At 42.7% G+C, this 20699-nt stretch overlaps 1 protein-coding gene across 4 annotated transcripts in view; it reads left to right on the forward strand.

Annotated features, from left to right (window-relative positions):
* Positions 1-16983, forward strand: part of LOC147624929 (ABSCISIC ACID-INSENSITIVE 5-like protein 2) — a 74291-nt gene extending 57308 nt beyond the window's left edge. The window contains exons 4-5 of one of the 4 annotated variants that reach the window (XM_086818168.1): positions 15347-15514; positions 16721-16983. In XM_086818168.1, coding sequence (XP_086674294.1) covers positions 15347-15514; positions 16721-16906 — 354 coding nt within the window. In that variant the 3' untranslated portion in view covers positions 16907-16983. Of the gene's footprint in view, positions 1-11011; positions 11637-15346; positions 15515-16720 lie in introns of those variants that run through there. The other 3 variants (XM_086818165.1, XM_086818166.1, XM_086818170.1) reach the window with 3 other exon arrangements.
* The last annotated feature ends 3716 nt before the right edge of the window (positions 16984-20699 follow it).

A 20699-nucleotide genomic window follows, 5' to 3' on the forward strand; every position in this document is an offset into this window, starting at 1 on the left:
AATGTTTTGCTGACAGTTCCTTGGGCTTTTTATGTTTATTTTGTATCATTATGCAATGCAAACCCAAATTTATGCGGGAGGTCTTACCTCTTGCCTTATTCTGGACAAGGGCAGTGTCTGTTCCCATTTTTACACTGATGCAATGTGCCCAATACATAATGCGTATAGCATTCATTCTCATGCACATTCCAAATGCAACTCTGGCTGTGAATAATCTTGATTTTGAGTGAGATTTACAGGCATTAACCAAGGGTTAAATGCAAAATGATGATTTTCACAATTTTATCATGAGATTTACAGGCATTAACCAAGGGTTAAATGCAAAATGATGATTTTCACAATTTTATCAGCACAATTTTACCAGAAATTACATTAAATTAAGGGTAACCAATTTGTACGGGATGGTTGTAGTATCAAACCAACTCCGATTTGAAATCTGAAGTTATAGGGATCTGTATCAGATACCTAATGGTTAATTTGAACTCTCAATTGCACCAAAGTACAGTGATTAGCACTGATTAATCACTGATTAGCAAATTAATGCTCTGGTTTGTGTGCAGAAAACACAGTATGCGGGGAGTCCAGATCTGGTGCCTTCCACTTCAAATGAGCTCAAATGCTTTCAAAGGCATCAATAGCAATGAGTCTAGTAGAGGATTAAGCCAAGAAACACAAGATTTGACTAAATAATGAAAGCTTAATCTCTGTTTTACCAAAGTCACCTGCAGATTTGATGAAGAGCTTGGATCTCACTGTAGACTTGATGAAATTAATTTCTGTCTTCACCAGCTTGTAGAGCATGCTTGATTACCCCTTGGGCTAGGAGGAATTGAAGCAATTTGATTTGAGCAAGTAGCAATGGCAAAAATCCCTCAGAAAAACGGCGCCCTTCATTCTGCGAAAATCTGCATTTCTGCGTTGAATTGGCCCACAAGAATTGAGTTGAGTGTAGCCCTATGAGTCTACTATAAGTGCCTAAAAGGGCTTAGCCTAATGTTATGTGTGCAAAGAGAATGGAGTCCTCCACTGACTGGGGGTGAAGGGGAAGATGAAAAACTCACTAAAAATTGATTTTTTTTTTGCTAATTACCTACTAATCCTAATTAATTCACTAATGGGCTCATAAATCTGATTGATTCTAGGCATGGCTCTGATACCATGTTGAAATTTGAGCATAATGATGAGCTATGGTGGATCATACACTAGAATCAACATCATTAACAAAGTGATTAAGACGTAATTAGTGAATAATTAGCAGATAGATTAATGTAGGCATGGATACTCAAAAACCAGCAAATTCTCATTAGGGCTATGCCTCAATTTATAGAGTTTACATCAAGCATCAAATCCCATTGATTTCTCCATGATTCACTCCCAGAATATCTCCACCTTTTGCTTGATTCTCTCCACCTCTTCTCTTTTCCCTGAATATCTCCCAGAATAACTCCACACTCCTAAATTCTCTCATGCTACCCTTTATTCTCTCCCAGTAGATTCTTCTCACCTTTTCACAGGTTCTTTCACAATTACATCTTCTCTTTTACAGCCTCTATCCAAGAGCTTGTTCCCACACACACCCTATTCACTTGTATTTTCAACAGACTCCACCTGGCCTGTCGATCACTCCACTAGGCACTGGGCATAGTTTGAAGCCACTTAAGTGCTTGGTGGTAGCTACATTGCTGGCATCGGTGATGACCTCGAAAGGTTCGTCCCATGATGCTAACTTTAATACAGGTGCTTCTGAGGCAGCTTTCTGGAGTGCACGGAATGCATCAAGCGCCTTGCCTGTAACTGAGACTTTCTGCTTGCGAGTCTTCACCTCCTTGAACAAGTCGGTAAGAGGTGCTGCAAGGTTGGAAACTGATGGACATGGGTACTATAGGCCTGACAAAGACGTACGAATGAGTGGATTTCTTGGGCGGTCTTAGGAATGTCCCAATCTAAGATCTCGTGAACCTTTGATGGATCCAGTCTAATCCCATCGGAACTGATGATGTAGCCCAAATACTGAACTTCCTTAACACCAAAGACAGACTTTTTGGCGTTTATGTAGAGCTGATTATCTCGCAAAAGTTTCAAGACTTTCTCCACATCTTTCTCATGGTGCTCCGCAGTCGCTGAGAAGACTAGTATGTCATCAAGGAATATGAAAACACACTTCCCAATGTGGACTGCGAAAATCCTAGACATCATCTTATTGAAGGTTGCGGGTGCATTTGTAAGCCCAAAAGACGTGACTACGAACTCGTAGTGACCACGCTCTGTCCGAAAAGCTGTTTTTGGAATGTCAGCTTCAAAAATGCGGACCTGATGGTAACCACTCTTGAGGTCGATCTTAGTGAAAAACTTAGCACCGTCTAAACGCTCCAAAATGTACTCTATCCTTGGCATAGGAAACTTATTCTTGATAGTGAGTTTGTTTAATGCCCTGTAATTGACACAAAGGCGTGCAAACTTGTCCTTCTTTTGGACAAATAGGATAGGTGCAGCAAATGGGGAGGAAGAAGGCCGAATGAATCCGGCTCGGAGAAGCTCAGATAATTGCTTTTCTAACTCGCCCTCTAAAGTCTTGGAAAGACGATAGAGAAACCTGCTAGGAGGATCTGATCCAGGGACCAAATGAATGTGATGGTCCTCAGGGCGAGAGCGTGGGAGACTGGGCGGGAGATCGTCCCTGAGCATAATGTCCTGATGTGTGGACAGGAGGTTTGCTAACTGAGGGACCGAAGATGAAATGGATGCTACCAATGAGGTAGAGGCTGTTTGAGCACGAACATAAAGTAGGGCTCCTTCTGCTCCCTTGCGGATAGCTCGTCTGGCCTGGAGATGCGAAATCAATGGGATGCCAAGAATGCTTCTATCCCCACGAATCATGACAGGCTCATGAAAACCTTTACAGATAGTAAAAGTGTCCTGCTCCCAATTGGGAATAGGCTCATACTGACGGAACCAGTGAATTCCTAAGATCATGTCACACCCCAGCAGAGGCGAGACGATGAAATCTCGTTGGAATGAGGCCTTTTGAACTTCAAAGGCAAACGGTGAGCTTTCGGTACGGTGGATGAGGGACCAACAAGGAAGCGGCCTATGAGTGAAGCGCTAGGCCGCATTGGTGGTAGTAGGCGGGGTTGGAGGAACTGGGGAGGCTTTGGCAATTGTGGCAGAAGGGGCTTTAGCGGCTTGTTCCGCTTGCCATTTGTGGCAATCCCTCTTACCATGCTCTATGATGTGACAGAAAAAACATCTATTTTCTGACTGATACTTCTTTTGCTCCTCTGGAGGAAGATAATCTCCAGTAATGCCTGCTTTAGCCTTTTCATCGGGGGTTTTCTTAGGCTTACATTCTTTGTCTTTCTTACCCCCTGAACTCGAGCTATTACTGCCGTCCTTCTTAGCATCTTTAGAAGATGCGTTACCTTTCCCTAGCTGTGCAGTGGATTGCTGCTGTTCGGGTTTGGTATACTGGACTGAGATGACTGCTTGGGCTTGCCTCCGTTCATCTTCATTTCTTCATTCTGAGCGAGAGTCAAAGCCCGGTCATATGTACTGGGTTCAAAGTTACGAACAGTGAACCGAATGTTAGGATCCAATCCACGAATGAATTGCTCCATCTTGGCCTGTGCAGATAACCCTAAGTGCTGTGCTAAAGTGATAACCTTGCCGGAAAACTGAAGCACTAGGGATCCGTTTTGTCTGAGTCCATAGAACTCATCTACCAGACCGGTCATGTACTGGGGCGGGAGGAATCTGGTCTTCAGGTCATGGACAAAGGTATCCCAGCTGAAACCTATGACACCTGTGGTCTGGTCTGTATAGAGATTAGACCAATGCTGCCACCAAGTGACTGCCATCACCAATGAGATGGGGAGCCGCTACTACGTGGACTCTATCCTGAGGATCTGTGATCCTAGCTAATGGAAAATGAGCAGTAAATTAATGAATAAACTGATTTACTGCTAAATGATCACACTTACCATCATACTTACTGAAATTAGGTTGACTTCGAATGATGGTAGTTGATGCTGCGGACTGCTGGTTGGTGGCACCTGAGATTGGGGATGCTGAAGAGAGGTGCTGGTATCTAAGATGAATGGCCTCCTTTTCCCTTTGGTGCTCGAGTAACATACGTTCTCGATCGAGCTCTCGTTGGTGCTCCCGAGCGGCGAGTTCAGCCTGATGCCGGTCTTCGTCGATCCTGCGTTGGGCTTCATCATAGTCCCGTCTTTCTGCTTTTTCTTGAGGGAAATGTAGTCGGGTGCTGTTGGAGGCGGAGGAGGACGTGCTGCTGCCACCTCCAAGAGTTGGAGACGCTCCATGAGCAACTGGTTCTGAGCTCTAAGAAGAGCTATGGTGTCTGCGGTAGACGGAAGAGCAAGGTCTCCTTCGGGGGAGACGTCTTCTGGCTGATGACTACTCTCCTCTGTAGACATGATGCTGAAGTCGGTGGTCGTGCCGGAACGCAATGTGACCATCCAAGGATGCCCTCACGCTAGGATACGGTGTGTGTGTGTACAAGCTGAATCGGATACCAATGTAATATGCAGCGGAAGTCTTCGTATTGGAGGATCCTATAACACAAATGCTCACACCGTCTTCTGTATGTTGAGTTTCGTGAGTTTAGCAATCCACTTTAATACTTCAAACTTTAGAGAGATATGAGAGAGAGACGAGAACTGTACACCGTATGGGGTCCTGAATTACCCACTGAAGGGCCCCCTATCCCGTTACTGAGATAGTATTTGCTTTATTATTTTTAAAGAGACTGACGGTGTGACTGACGATAAGCCAAACGCAAGACCTCTGAAGACCAAGTGTTGGGTTGATCTGTGCACTGCTGTAGAGTACCAAAGATGTCCAATCTCGAGTCTTTGCACTCTTCCCAATGGTATGAGGGAGGGATTCAAAGCTAGGGCTGAGAGAGGGGTTGTTTGGGACTGTTCTAGATTGAATATGAATGCTGTAAATGAATGAGAATGCTGCGTTTTACCTTCACCAAGTGGCTGGAGCAAAACGATGAATGAATGATTGCTGAAAACTGTATGGATGCAGAAAACGCAAGATGGACTGAAGGCGGAATGCTGAACTGCTGCGTTTTACTGATGTAGATGGCTGAATGCTCATGCGTTTGAGGCGCCTAGGGCTGTAGGAGACAAATGCTGAAGAGAGATGGCTGAAAACTGCGATCGCCTATGCTCTTGGGGCTGAGGATGGTAAGCGCTTGATGGCTCTCTTGCTGAATATGATGAATGACTAAATGATTATGCCAAGCCTCTATTTATATGGACAAGATGTGCCAGTCGACTGGCTACAGAGCTGGCCGATTGCACATGTCCTAATAAAATGTCTCAATGATGTATAAAATGCTAAAAATGCTCGGAAAATTACCAGAAAAATCCTAGATAAATCCTGGATGCTATCTGAGGTTCCTGCAATGGTCTAGATGTTATGCATGAATGATGTGCAATATGTAGGATGCTTTCTGATGCAAACCCTAAGGTTTCTACTGACTGTATATGCATGAATGTGTCTCTTTAAGTGGGTTAAGGGACTTAGATTGATTGATTGACTGACTGACTATGGCTGAGAATGACCTACGTAGCTCGTGCCTGACTTATCCTGGACTGAGGATATACAATGGGGTCACGACATACAACAAATATCATCCTGAATGGAACTAATACTGTACAAATGTTGCACTGCTGATGATGAGCCAGTTTGTCACCATGCACTACAGTGCAGAGTGCATGTGATAGTCTACAAGTCCAATTTGCCAATCCTTTGGACCTCTTAGCATAGAGGTTACACACAGCTTTGCTTCCCAAGAACACCACACTGTTATCTCCTCTAATCTGCTAAGTCAGTGCATCCATGAGGCCTTGAATATGCATCTAACTGAACCATGCACATAGCCACAAAGTCAGCCATGAAAACAGTCCACAAACACTTCCAAATCAGTCCACAATCTTGTCCTGTTTCCACCCTCTGAACTGCCAAACCCTTCTTCTCACAAAGGGCCAAAGAGAACAACTCCGGAACAGTCACGAGCCAGTGAAAAGAGAGACTCCATATGACGTCTTTGTGTCGCTTTTCACAAGAGAGAAGAGACGCGAGGAAAAGCCCCGTTCTGTCCTGCCCTCTTGTCTTGCAGCCGGGAGAGAGAACACCCGTGCGTGAACTTGTTGTCCAGCCCCGTATTCCCCTCCTTTAGCCCACGCTTCTCAGCTAACAGACAGCTTCTTGCCAAAAGCAAAAGAGAGAGAAGAAGCTTCTGTAGGCGCCTGTTTTCTCTGCAGCACAACAGCCAGTTCTGTCCTCCAAAGACCAAAGAAAGAGAGAGATAATATGGCCTGTGTTTCTGCCCTGTAGCGCAGCACAACAGCCAGCTTCAGTCTCCTAACAGCATGCGTAAAGGAGTATTAGGCTGCCCCTATAGCCTCAGTAGTACAGCCCGCCTGCAGCCCTTCCAAAAAGCCACCTGTGACCTGCAACGTAGAGCTCCCTCTGTTTTTTATCCAGGCCTGAATTCAGCGCTGCACGCCTACAGTCTTTCCCCAAAAGCAAGAGATAGAGATAGAGAGAGAGAGAGGCGTGTGCTCCAAAAGTAGAGTAGGCCCCCCATAAATAGCCTAGGGGCCACTTAAGGTTTTAAAACCTTCCCAAAGGTTATAAAACCTTTTAAGTTTTAATTCTTTTGTCCCCTTCACACTTGGGGTTGTCCACACATGTTTCCTTTTTGTCTGGGCACCCAAGTATGAACATTTAAATATAGAACTTACTCATTGACCACCATGCTCACACTTATGCTGCACCAATTTCACAGGGTCATGACACTCGATCTCCCACAAATCCTCAAGAGTTGGCCATACATACTTTCCACTTGACACTTGAGTTTCAAAACCCATTTTTGTGTCCAAGAAACCGTCTTGAGTACCTAGACCATGCTACGAACGCTTGGTCCTCTGTACTGGATAATCTCCCATTCCCAAAGCTTGTACATTCTTGATCTTTTGGGCATCCAAAGTCCTTCCACACACATGAATTCTGGAGATGTCCAAAATGGTGACACAATGGATTCTTGCAAATTTTGAATTGTGCCTTTTTGATTGAGAGCATCGGCAACGGGATTATTAGAGCTAGGATGTATTCAATCATACCTCCAAATTGTTGGAAGATCTGACTCCATCTAGCCTGTTAGTCACACCATTGGACACTAGGCATGGTCTGTAACCACTTCAGTGCTTGGTGATCTGTCTTAACGGTAAATTCTCTTCCATATAGGAAGTGTTTCCAATGTTTAAGTGATGTCATCACCCCCAATAACTCCTTGTCATACATAGAATAATTCTTCTCTGCATCATTTAATTTCCGGCTGTAAATAAGCCACTGGGCGCCCTTCTTACTGTTGGAGGATAGCTCCTATGGCTAAATTATTGGCACCGGTGATTACCTCGAAAGGATCATCCCAAGAAGCCAATTTGAGAATTCTGAGGCCACTTTTTTCATGGCATGAAATGCCTGGAGTGCTTGCCCGTGACGGACACTTTTTGACGACGCGTCTTCACGTCCTTGAGGAGATCGGTGAGAGGTCGAAAAATTTGTCCATACAGAGACCCACAAAGAGTGGATCTCTTGCGCATTCTTTGGAACATCCCATTCGAGAATTGCCCTTACCTTAGGGTCTAGGCTAATCCCGTCTGAACTGATGACATGTCCTAGATAATGGATTTCTTCTACCCGAAATTTTCTCTTTTTTGCATTGACGCATTGTCTCGCAAAAGTTGCAGGACATTTTCGACATCCTGCACATGGTGCTTTGCAGTTGCAAAAAAAATGAGTAAATCATCTAAAAAGATGAACACGCACTTTCCTATGAGCTCCACAAATACTCGAGACATAATCTTGTTAAACATCGTAGGTGCATTGGTGAGACCGAATGGCATCACCACAAACTTGTAATGGTCGCGTTCAGTCTTGAAGGTTATTTTTTGAATGTCAGCCGTAAAGATCCGAACCTGCTGATAGCCACTTTTGAGATCTATCTTTGAAAAGAACTTTGCACCGTTGAGTCGCTCAAGGATATACTCAATCTTGGGCATTGGCTGTGAGCTTGTTAAGAGCCCTGTACTGTAGTCCATGCATAATCGTGCGGACTTGTCTTTCTTTTGCACAAACAAGATAGGTGCAGCAAAGGGCGAGGATGACAGCCGGATAAATCCAGTGTGAAGTAGCTGAGAAAGCTGTTGCTCCAGTTCGCTCTTAGTGCCTTAGAAAGACGATAGGGAAACTTATTGGGTGGTTCTGACTAGGGGACCAACTCAATGCAATGGATGATTGGGTGGGAGCTGTGGAAGATCATTCTTTAGCATGACGTCTTGAAACTGTGCTAGGAGACCATCCAACTTTAGCGTTAATGGGGTTGCTGACTGAACATCAGACTGTTGGCTACGGACATAGATCAATGCACACTCGGCTCCTTTTCTGATAGCTCGTTGCGCCTGGCTGTGTGAAATTAGGGGAATGCTTGGAATGCTCCAATCACCGCGAATTAGGACAGGCTCAGGAACACCATCAACAATTGTGAAAGTGTCCTTCCTGCAATCAGGTTTGGGTGCATACTCCCTCAAACTACCGAATGCCGAGGATCATATCACACCCCAAAAGAGGTGAGACAATAAAGTCTAGCTGAAATGTGGCCTTTTGAACCATGAATGAGAATTGTTGAGCCTTATGAGAGATGTGTGTGCGAAGATCGGGTGTGAACCCGTCTATGTCCAGATGATGGGGTAAAAGAGTTCAACTCATCTTTTTAGCCAATTGAGGAGAAATGACATCCTTAGAGCTGCCCAAATCAAAGAGAACAATGAAATGTTGTCCCTTTGCTGTGCCATAAGCACGAATGAGGGCTTTCTTTTGCTCTTCAACCTTGCCCTCCTGCATATCATCAAATACCACTGTGGGTACGGCGTTTAAGGCGGGCAAGAGTTGGATTGCAATTGTGGCCGATGCGGGAGGTGTAGCTGTAGCTGTTGCAGTTGCTACTGTGGAGGCAGAGGCTTTGGCTGCTTGAGCAGCCGTTCTTTGTGCGGTTGCTGCTCCATGAGAAGAAATAAATTTTCCAATTCTGAGAGCTCTTCAGGCTTTTCTGCTTCTTCTTTAGCTTTTTCAGCAGCTGCTTTGGCTTTTTTAGCCTCTTCTTTAGATTTTTTTTTCTTGTGCCACTTCTTCTTTGGCTTCAATTTGCTGCCTTAGCAACCTGTTTCGCTCCAGGAGCAATTTGATGAAATCTTCATTGCTTGGCAGAAGCATATCCGTAGGCGGTGTCTTCCTTGTAGAACTCCTCTTCAATATCTTCCTTGTAACTTGGTGATGATGTCTCTCCTGACATTCCCGACCGTAGTTTTACCATCCACGGAATGCTCTCACTTTAGGGTAGCCAAGTTGGGTTACAACCTGCAGCTCTGATACCAATGTAGCATGCAAGAGGTTGATCGTCGTAACACGCAACAAAGCCTTCTTTATACCTGTGAGTCTGTGCAATTTCACTTAGAGAGAGTAGAAGAGAGAGAAAGTGGATAAGAATCGACATAGTATTGGGTCCCAATTTACCCACTAAAAGGCGCCCCCCCCCCCCCCCCCCCCCCCCCCCCCCCCCCCCCGCGCGCGCCCCCCGCAAGTAGTAGTTGTTTATATTAATCTTTAGAGAACTTACAATGAGAATGAAGGATGACTGAGGACTGCCAATGCAAGGATGATGTATAGACCCAACGGAGGCTGATCCAGATGCTGTCCAAGCTCCTTTGAATGGCACTTCAATGACCACTATGCAACCCCAAAACTGAGGGATGCACATATGCTGGTTGAATGCTGAAGTTAACCCTTTGTGGAGCTTTGGCAATGCTTGGGTCCTGGCTGCTGATTTTATTCTGAATACCTGAATGATCGATTGGGAAATGAAGCGCTTGCATTTATATGCCTCCAAGCTGCTGGTCGGCCGGTTATTTCTGGACATTTATTAACATTAAATGCTATATAAAATGCTTCGCTTATTATAAATGCTGCGTTTTGATGCCAACTGACTGAAGGGGCTGCCCGACCACCTGATGAGCCACACCTTATGTTGGCCGACTGTAGCAATGAAGCTTCAGAAGCTGTTGGATGAGTCCTAGTCATGGTCAGGTGTGCTACTGTTGTCGGCTGAGTCCTTGTGGCCATGGGCTGGCCTTTGGCTAGCCCATAGGCCTGTATACTATGCAACTAAATGCCCTAATGCAACTCTACAGCTATGGTTGGACTTCTACATGCACTATGTGATAGATTCTCCCAGTGGGTTAAGAGGACTGACACTTGACTGACCTCTAAGGCTAAGAGATTGACCTACGTAGCTCGTGCCTGACTGTCCTTGGACTGAGGGCTCACAATGGGGCCACAACATACGACAAAATATTCCTAAAAGGGTAATTCCTACTGATGAATGGTGCACTGATGTAGAGCCAGTTTGTCACATAGCACTCCAGTGCAGGGTGCATGTGACAGGTACAGCTAGCTGACAGCTACTCTGTAAAAACTCCACATCAAATCGTGACGTCACTCCACATCAAATCCTGACGTCACTCCACAGGTGTCCTCTTTCATGGCAAATGTCCATATCTCATAAATATGAGCATGTACTTGTGCACACCATACTATGTATGTGTGAAATCATAGTTCATAAGAGTTGTAGATTGCCTGGCAACCCATCATACCTTGGAAAAATTCCCCATTGACATCCTTTATAGTATAAGTCCGGGCTCACCGGACATTGTCCAAACCATAAGGGTGGAACAAATGGTGACATTTCCCTCTTCTCATAAGTAGTTGTCCGCAACTGTAAGATAACAATAGCTCATAGAAAATTTCAGTTCTGAATAGCATATCATGTGTTGGTTACATGACAAATCTGATGCATTTGCTATCAAAATTTCAGCAAATTTTACTGATGGGAGTTGCCCATTCCCTTTGTTTCTTTCAGGATTTGGAGAGTTGTTCTTGGAAAATGACTGATTCAGTTCAACCAATTTGTGTTCTTCAAAGAACTCGATCTTGGTGAAGTCACACCCTGATGGTGCAGCTTTGTCCATCAAGGGTCTCCTCAGTTGTGCTGGTCATTGAAAGTAACCCATTAAAATATGCATTATAACCTTGACTCTGGTACGTGCTGGTGCTCAAAATGGCAGTTAAATGGCAATCAAAGTGAGGTTAATTAGTAAGAAGCATTTCAGCCCTCCTTGGAGGTCACATTTGGAATTGAGATTCGAGTTTTTAACCTCGGAACCCTTGGGAGGATTTCGAGGTATTGATTGACATGACCTACTTGGATTAAGTGATTTGGCATATAAAATGCTCTCTGAGAGTCTCAACTGCATATTATGGTCTGGAAATGGGGGGGCATCTTTGAATAACATGGTTCATGTTGCTCGTTGCCTTTGAGGCCTCCCTTTTAAATATATGTACAGAGGTTTGGCATATGTTGTCTTTTGTCTTATCATGTATTGTAGTAATAGGTGTGGCCGAGGTGCCAAATTACCTGCTGGTCCTTTAACCCCCAATTGGCATGGGTCAACAAAATAAGCTGACAACTAGCTTTTCAGTTTCAATGCTACTTGCTTTTTGTGGGAATTCTTTAATTCTTTTTGGTGTTGTAGTAGCTGGCATATCCTTCAAACTTCTTCCTCGCGGCCTTCAATTCTTACAATTGATTATGCCATCATGATACCAATCCAGTGGGTTTTCTTATGCGATCGAGATTGTGTAGATATTCGTCCACCTTAAAATCTTATTATCATCACTTTTGGTTATATTTTCTGTGCCTCTGGAATGCATGATTATTATCAGAGCAAAGAATTGGCTAGCTTCAGTAAATTGGTCACAAATTTGTAGTGGTTACGATTACTTTAGAACCCCTGGTTGCAGTTCTATGGATTCTGCTTGTTTACATGGACACCTCATTTTTCTTCCTCGTGCATTTGAGACGAAAATTCCAACAAGCAACCGTCTTGCCTCGCTTGTAATTTCATTGGAAGAGTAAAAGGGCAAAGGGCGTCTGTAGCCTCGTGTGTTTTTTGGAGCGGCAAAATTTAGATGGGTTAAGATTCGCTAAGGTTGTTGCAGATGATGCATTTCTTTAAGGGTTGAAATAATGTTGCATAATTGAGACAGACAGACGGCCTGAACTGAAGTGGGAAGAGGAAGTTAAAAAACTCTGTATTGCAGCAAAGAATATAATCGCTACCAGAATCGAGATGGTTGTATTCTCATCTAGAAGTTACTCGTTTAGTTGTAAGGGTTTTGACCTAGGGGGTTGCTTGGGGTTAAAACTTTGCCGACTGCAGCTGCAACGCTGTTGCAGCTTGCCTATGCTAGTAATCTTTCAAAAACAGAAAAATATCAGCTATAGAGTCAACACAGGACAACTATCGTGATGGCTTACATACCTACCATGTACTAGTTGGCCCCATGGTTTCTCTCTGTTATTGTTCTCTTTGCCATGAGAATTTTGTATGCTAATGAAAATGCTCCTTACATTATCTTTGGAAATTGGTGTCAAAATATGGCCTATGTCTAACATATCTTCTGTTTGAAATACTAACCTTGAGTCCCTTCTCGAATGCCGTCAAATTAAGAATTTTGAAGGAAGAATGCAATGCCGATTTTAAAGGAAGAAAGCAGATTCATGCCTTCAGTCATATCAAGAACCTTAAAAGATTTGAATCCACCACATCTGAATGCACCCAATCCTTAACATCGCTCTATTTTCAAAAGCTTTAAAGCTTAAAGGCACCACCATTTCTAAGTCCTTTAGCGTGTGTCAGGATATCAAAGTTTGAAGAAAGAGCGTGGATCCAGGAGCCATAAGAGGCTAAAATATTCTAGCCATTTCAGCCCACCACGGGCTTTAAATTTGGCACCTAAGTCTAAGTGCCATAGAAAATCTAGTGGCACTTTTGCCATCAACCATGGGTGCCAAAATGTCACCTTTGGCTAAAATTTTGAGTGCCCCTTTTAATAACAAACCACTTTACTTTGAGTAATGAAAACATATTAGTTTTGTAAGTGCATTAAGCTTTCACAATTCAATAGACGTCTTCTCATCACACAAAATACATTATAGCAAGAGAATTTTTAAAGGCATCATAAATTATTGAAGACTTTCAAGTTATTGAAGACTTTCCATATTTATTATGTATTGTGTACTATATTATATATATTTACTATATTATATATATTATATAGGATATATACCCCTGGTCACTTAGACCCCTAAGGCTAGGTGCCATTGGGCACTTCCCTTGTTTTTTCAAAGTACCACGTTGGCACTTTTACCAGAAAACGGAGGTGCCATTTGGCACTTGAAATTGTGAAAGGCTCCCGTACGGGTGCCAAATTTAAAGCCTGGCCCACCATAGATCCCTTTAGGAAAAGCCTTTGATTTTGCTATATATCAATTTTTATACCATAACGGCTGTGTTTGCATGTACATGTATCTAGTTATTACGATTAGCTAGCATTGATGCGCACAGAGAGATGTTATGTATAGAACATTAATTTTATAGTTACTAAAAGAGGTGTTGTGGTGATAACCTCCTTTCAATGCAGTGAGACCAATAAAAAAATATTCACATTAGAGTTCATCAAAGATGTGGCCATCTGCTCTTCTTTTCTTGTTTGTTTAGGCTAAGGGAACACACAGGATTTCAAAAGCTTCTTTAATCTATGCACTAAAATGTCGATGATGATATTTTGAGAGCCACAATGAGTGGAGTTTTAGAAATGATTGTATGTCGTGATAGTTATTACTTCCAAAAAAGAAAAAAGAAAAAAAGGGAGGAAAGCACACTTACTTTACCTCACCCTTTTGGGTGAAAGCAAATTGCTCAACGATTCCACCACTTTTGATGTGTCTATTTTGAAACATGACACAGTTGGCCACGTTTCTTAAGAAGGGCATTAGACTACCTTTCCATGGATGGAGAAACAAAGCTCACAAAAATTGCTTCTTTTGTCAATCAAGCAAGGCAATATCGTCAAGGTCACTGGTTGCTTGAAGACGATTCATCCACAGCCACTCAAAGTCAAGACGCGAGGCAACGGTCTTTCCAAAAATGGAAATGGGTTGCTCCTTACGGGGTTGAGAGGGGCCAGGGCCACCTATGAAAGCTTAAAGTGCGCGGGTGTCAATGCTATACAAAAACCAGGACATCTTGTAAATATGGAGTCCATGGAAAGCTGCTTTATTGGGAAACTAGAGTGGCCATTTCCTAATCCATATCATTATTCTACTCTTCAAAATCCCCCAAAAAAAAACTACGAACTTTTGGTAATTTCAACCGGAGCGGGAGTGTACTGAAGAATTTTAAAAGATGGTGCTGCATCGGCGTTCCAAGGCAAAGTCGCTCTTGTCTGCTTTCACTTTACGGGCAAAGGATTCTTCTAGGTCCTGGTGGAATCCCTTGCTCAGCTGCGCTATGGTCCCTAGTTACAACGAAGACTTGGCCCATCTCATGCCTTGGTACTACCCGGCCTTCAAGCCAGAGCACTTGCTGCAAAAACGAGTGCCCAGTATGGGTTAGTTTCCCGAACCTCCCATACTACTTATGGGTAGAAGTACCATGGTGGCTAGTGTTCTTGCCCCTCCACGGGAGTATAACAAAGGCCGAGGGCCACGGCGTTGCTGCAGGCGGGATGACAGCCCAAACACAGACATCCTCTCCCTGTCGATCCCAGAAGATATCGAATTTCCTTCCCGGATTCTTGCTATAAGTTTAAGCAAGCAGGAAACTTTGCCAAAGACTGCCCCCGATAAGGCTGCACTTCCAGCTCCGTTGGGACGGCGTCGAGATCTCTTGCAAGGAAGGCTTCCCGAAGCCGTTCAGAAATGCCCTCGGACCCCTCGGAACCTATTGCCATGCTAGCCGCACAGACAACGACAACAAAACCCTCACACAAGAGAAAGCGTGAAGCCAAGTGAGAACAGGACTCTGTTTCAGGAGGTAAGCCTACACTATCCCACACCCCACTCCAACCCAAACAAATATCCCCCCCAAGGCCAAGGAAAAGGATCTCTTAAAAAGGAAGTCCGAGCCAAAGGACAAGCGCTCATTTTGGGGAACAAGTATGAAGCTCTAATAGTCCTTGAGCCCATGGACCTGGATATGCCCCATGATACCATTAATGTTGGTTAATATGCCCCTGCATATACCAAATAAAGTTCTATCCTGGAATATCAGAGGGCTATGTGTAGCCAGAAAGAGAAGAGATGCCTTATCTTTGTTTGATAAATGGCAAGCTGATTTTTTTTAATATGCAGGAGTTGAAGATCGGAGGAGGCTGCCCTCTCAATCTCAGGAAGGGTGAAAATTGTTTCTTCATTAACGCTCCTCGGAACCGGTCTGGAGGAATGACCATCTTGCTCAGGGCTGAGTGGAGATGCATGCAGCATTACAATGAAGAAAATGGTCATGCCCTTATCCTTAAGGTAAGAAATTCATCTATCAATCTGAATATTTGCTCGTTTATGCCCCAAATGACTCTGCTGGAGAGCGGCCCTCTAGGACCACTTGAGTTCGTTTTGGAGGGGAGGATGCCATCCTTGTGGGGGACTTCAACATGACAGAGATGATGGAAGATCGCTCCCACCCCTGATCGGACACGAGTCAGGCGGAAAAGGATGCATGGTAGAAGTTCGCCCAGCTGTGCCTTTGGGTAGATACTAAACAGATGTGTGAATTGAACAGCAAGAGCAGATTAGCAAGGTACGATAGGCTGACGGCATTGTAGAGGGAGATTGCCACACAGTTTAGTGCTCTTTCTTTGATCAGTGGCTCTGCCCCCTTGGTGGAGATTGGATACTGGATAATTCCTTTTCATGGATTACCAGAAAGGGTGTTGAGCAGAGCATACACAATAAATGAACTCAAATTCAATGCCGGCAAGATGGGTAAGGAAAAGACTCCTGGACGTGATGGGCTTCCCATCGAATTCTACTGGCATTCCTGGCTGCTCATCCAGTCATGACCTGTGCTCTATGCAATATTATATGTGCCACAGTGGTGAACTCACTCATGAAGTGAATAGGGGCCACATCAAACTTATCGCGAAGAAAGCGAATCGATTTAGGGTAACACCTTGTACAAGATATTTGCCAAGGTCATTGGCCTTCATATAAAGTACATTCTACCAAGGGTGGTGGACCCCAATCAATTTGGGTTTGTACATGGCATACGAATCCATGAGGCAGTGCTCAATATACAATGTGGCATTGCTTATGCTCTAGCCCTTAACAGACCCTGCATGCTGCTTAACCTGGATCTAGACAAAGTATATGATAGGGTTAGATGGAACTTCATGCTGGCAGTACTTGACAGAATGAGGTTTGGAAGAGACTTGATATAGATGGTCATAGCCTTGCTTGGGAATGCCAATTCAGAGGTCATTATAAGTAAGGTTGCCAATGGGGAATTCTCATTTCAAAGGTTGGTCCGTTAGGGATGCCCTCTGGCACCTGCTATTCTCAGTGGTAACAGAACCCTTGCTTGCTAATGTGCAGTACTTCAAAGAATGAGGGCTTCTTAAAGGCCTCCCCCTTCTGGAAGCTGATCAAGAGATGACCACTCAGTTCTATGCTGATCATAATAGCTCGATCCTTGGTTATGAGGAGTCTAATGTGGTTACTTTCTTGTAGGTAGTTGACGAGTTCTGTCAATTATCCGAGTCAATTAATAGCACTGAGAAAGCAAAAGCCCTCCTATTGGATCAAGGACACTGTGAACAATGGGATCATAAGTATGGCTTTAAGTGGATTCCCCATGGTACGATGCTGCCCAGTTTGTTAAGGTGCCCCATTAGAACATATGTAAGCAACAAGTAGAGATTCGATGGTTATATCCCAAGCTCCAAGGAAAGATTGTCACGGGTCTAATTTTCTAGGGAGGTAGAATTTAGAGAAACTTGCAAGAATTGATTTAATTGAAATAATTCATCAAACACCACATGCTCAACATATCCAATAATTGAGAGAAAAACAAATAAAAATACTTAGCTCACAAAGTACGACTCCAAGATTGGGTGCAATCATCCCCCCTTGTGTGTATGGTCTATTTCTCCACACACGAGTATTTACGAGATACTTTATCCCAATGTAGCCCTTAGCCTCCAAAAATACAAAAATGTGATTTTCTTGCACGACACTCTCTTATCTTCAAAAAAGGAGTGCCAATAAATTGAGGCTTGGGTTTAAAGCATATCACGCTTTACAAAAATATTAAGGATCAAGTCTATGCTTGATAAACTAAGGCTTTTCCAAATAAATCAAAATGTGCTCAAGCTAGCACATGTATATACAAGCTTGTTTACAAAAATGGTGTGCTAAGTAATAAATTTGTGCAATTCCTCCTCAATCTTCGGAATCCTCTCTATCTATAAAATAACCAATAATAAATTGGTATGAAATAAATATTCCATAAGCATACAAACCATAGCCACACATGCTTGCCAGGCGTAAGTAACTTGGGAATCACCTCTTCATATACGAACCAACTGAAACAAACATTGGAGACCTTGTCAATATTCACCAAACGTATTAATATTTATAATGACATCACTCATGATATTAACATAATTTGGCTTGATGTAAAGATAATCCAAGCGTCCCTGAATTATCTAAGAGGGTAGATTAATATTTTTTAAGAGAGCTTATATTCTCATAACATTTCCTTTTGCTTGAGTTTACAATTGCTCTCAATTTTCGATTTGTTGAAAAGAATGAAGGATCTCAGGGAAAGCACATAAATATTTCTCAACTTGCATCTTCACGAGGATGATTTTAGAAAGTCACTAAATATTTGTTACATTGGTTTCCAGTTTGAGTTGATGTAATCTCATGATCAATGATAGTGTTTGGGAGTAAAATTTCTTCCTCACCTTCAATAAGAGGTGGTTCTTCATATACTGGATGAGTGGGAAGGTGGTCCTTTGAAAGGTTTTAACAAGCTAACATGAAATGAATTATAAATGTGCGAATGAGAAGGTAATTGAAGTTTATATGCAACATCATTACATTTGTGAATCACCTTAAAAGGTCCATAAAATCTTGGGACAAGCTTACTAGCTGGGAATTTTTCAACACTCTTTAGTCGATGCTTTTCAATTCTCAAAAGTATATGATCTCCGAGTTCAAAAGATATGGCTTTACATTTACGGCTTACTTTCTTAATATATTTTTCTTGAGCATGAGTAATAGATTGTTTTACATTATTCAAAATGCTACTAAAATCGATAGTGAATTGATCGCAGCTTCGATTTTGTGGGAAAGTCTAGTTGCCGGAATGGGTAAAGGTTTTTCATACACAGTTTTGAAAGGTACTTGACCAATAGCTGAATGAGGAGTATTATTGTAAGCAAACTGGAGAAGATATTCGAATGTACTTATCCCATGAATTAGGTTGTTGGGCAACATAGGCTCTGAGTAGATCCAAGATAGTACTATTAGTAACTTCAGTTTGTCCATTCATTTCCGGATGGAAAGCTGTAGAAAAATCTACTTTAGTGCCTAACTTGGAGAATAGCGTGGTCTAAAAGTTACTACAAAATCTCGAGTCTCTATCAGAAACAATGACTTTTGGTAATCCGTGATGTACAAAGATTTATTTGATAAACATATTCGTAGCTTGTTGAGAAGTCAAAGTTTTCTTACAAGGTAAGAAATATGCTTGCTTACTTAAACGGTCAACTATAATCTAAATCATATCATTATGACTCGATGTCGTAGACAAACCTGTAATGAAATCCATAGATATTTGTTCCCAAGTATCGTTAGGAATTGGTAGAGGAGTAAGGAGTCCTTGGGTTTTACCTTTGTAGTTTTTAATTTTCTGACAAACAGAACATTTAACCACAAATTATGCTATATCTTGTTTAAGATGAGGTCAAAAGAAATCTCTAGAGACCAATTGTAGAGTAACTGAAACACCTAGATGACCTATATATGGTGGTTGATGCATTTCCTCTAGTATGAATTGTTTGAAAGGTTATGTAATACACAATCTATTTTGGAAGAAAAGATAACCATCATGGCATGAATAATCACCAATAGGGTTCCAATTATTGTCTCTAAGTTTACTCCAAACTTTAGTAAAATTTGGGTATGTATGATAGGATTCTCTCATAGGACTCAATGGTTGACTTTGAATTATAGAAATATTGTGAACACTAGGACGTCTACTTAAAGTATCTACCACAACATTTTCTTTGCTTGGTTGATATTGAATCATGGATTGAAAACTTTGGATGAATGAATCCTATTTGATATGTCGATCAGAGATCAATGGTTGGGTCAACAAATGACAAATGCTTTGTTGCTTTATCTTTATTAAGAATTCAGATCCCATTAAATACTGTTTTCAAAGTCTTAAAAGCATGAATAACCGCAACTAATTCTTTGTTATATGTTATAATTTCTTTATGTTGGTTTAAGCTTACGACTTTCATAAGCAATGGGATATTCATCTTGCATAAGAACATCATGTTGGAATTAGGGTTGCAGGAAAGCACACAAAGCTTGGAGAAGAAGAAGCAATAATGCACACAACACAAAGTATATTAGATTGTGTCAATGTACAAAGATAAGTTAGCCCTAGAATGATGGGCGTATATACAAGCCGGGGGAAAAAACCTCCTAAAGAGGGAAAAAGTATCTCGGCGGTCCTAAGTGTGTTCACACACATCACTGCCTATATATATGGCAACAAATCTCCCCTGGGAGGAGTGATGGTGTGAACAAGAGTTGGCACTTATGTATAGGGAAGTGCCATGCCCGAAGTAGATCAGTCCACAAAGGGGAGCAAGCCCAAAGCTTTGCGGAAAGCTTCGAACTTCTCACGAGGAAGCGCCTTTGTAAAAAGATCGACGAGGTTGTCCTGTGTTGGCACATAAGCCAAGCTGAGAGTCTCTCCCTGACATAGTGATAATGCACCTCAATGTGCTTTGTACGAGCATGAAAAACTAGGTTTCGCAACTGCCAATGCGCTCTGACTGTCAGTGAAGATAGAGTTTGAAGATAGAGGTGGCAGACTCCTGTCCAACACCCAAGTCAGCCATAAGCCGTCTGAGCCACATACACTCAACCGTAGCTGTGAAAGCTGCCCTGTACTCAGCTTTACAACTAGAAGTGGCCACAGTAGGTTGCTTCTTGCTTAACCAAGATATGCATGAGCTACCGAGCATGAAACAAAAACCACTTGTGGACACTCTTGTGTCATAGCAACCAGCCCAATCTCAGTTCGAAAAAGCATGTAAATCTGGCGGCAACGATCTCCCCTTGGGATAAAACAACCCAAGATGTATGGTGCCACTCAAGTAGCGAAAGATACGTTTAACTGCCTTCCAATGCTGAGACCCTGGGCTATGCATAAACCTGCTCACCTGTGAGACTGCAAACTGAATGTCCGGCCTCGTAATGCATACATAAATGAGGCAACCAACAGCTGTCTGATAGAGTGTGACATGAAAGTGATCTCTAGCATCATGAAGACTCAACTTCAAACCTGTCTATATTGGAGTAGCAATAGGCTTGCAGTCTTCAAGGCCAAATCTCCTCAACAATGTCTCAATATACTTTGTCTGACACAAAGCAATACCTCCATCACACTGCTTAAATTTTATTC

This window comes from Cibotium barometz, chromosome 24 (assembly GCF_041138505.1).
Source record: "Cibotium barometz isolate CiBa-2024 chromosome 24, ASM4113850v1, whole genome shotgun sequence".
NCBI classification, from domain to species: domain Eukaryota; kingdom Viridiplantae; phylum Streptophyta; class Polypodiopsida; order Cyatheales; family Cibotiaceae; genus Cibotium; species Cibotium barometz.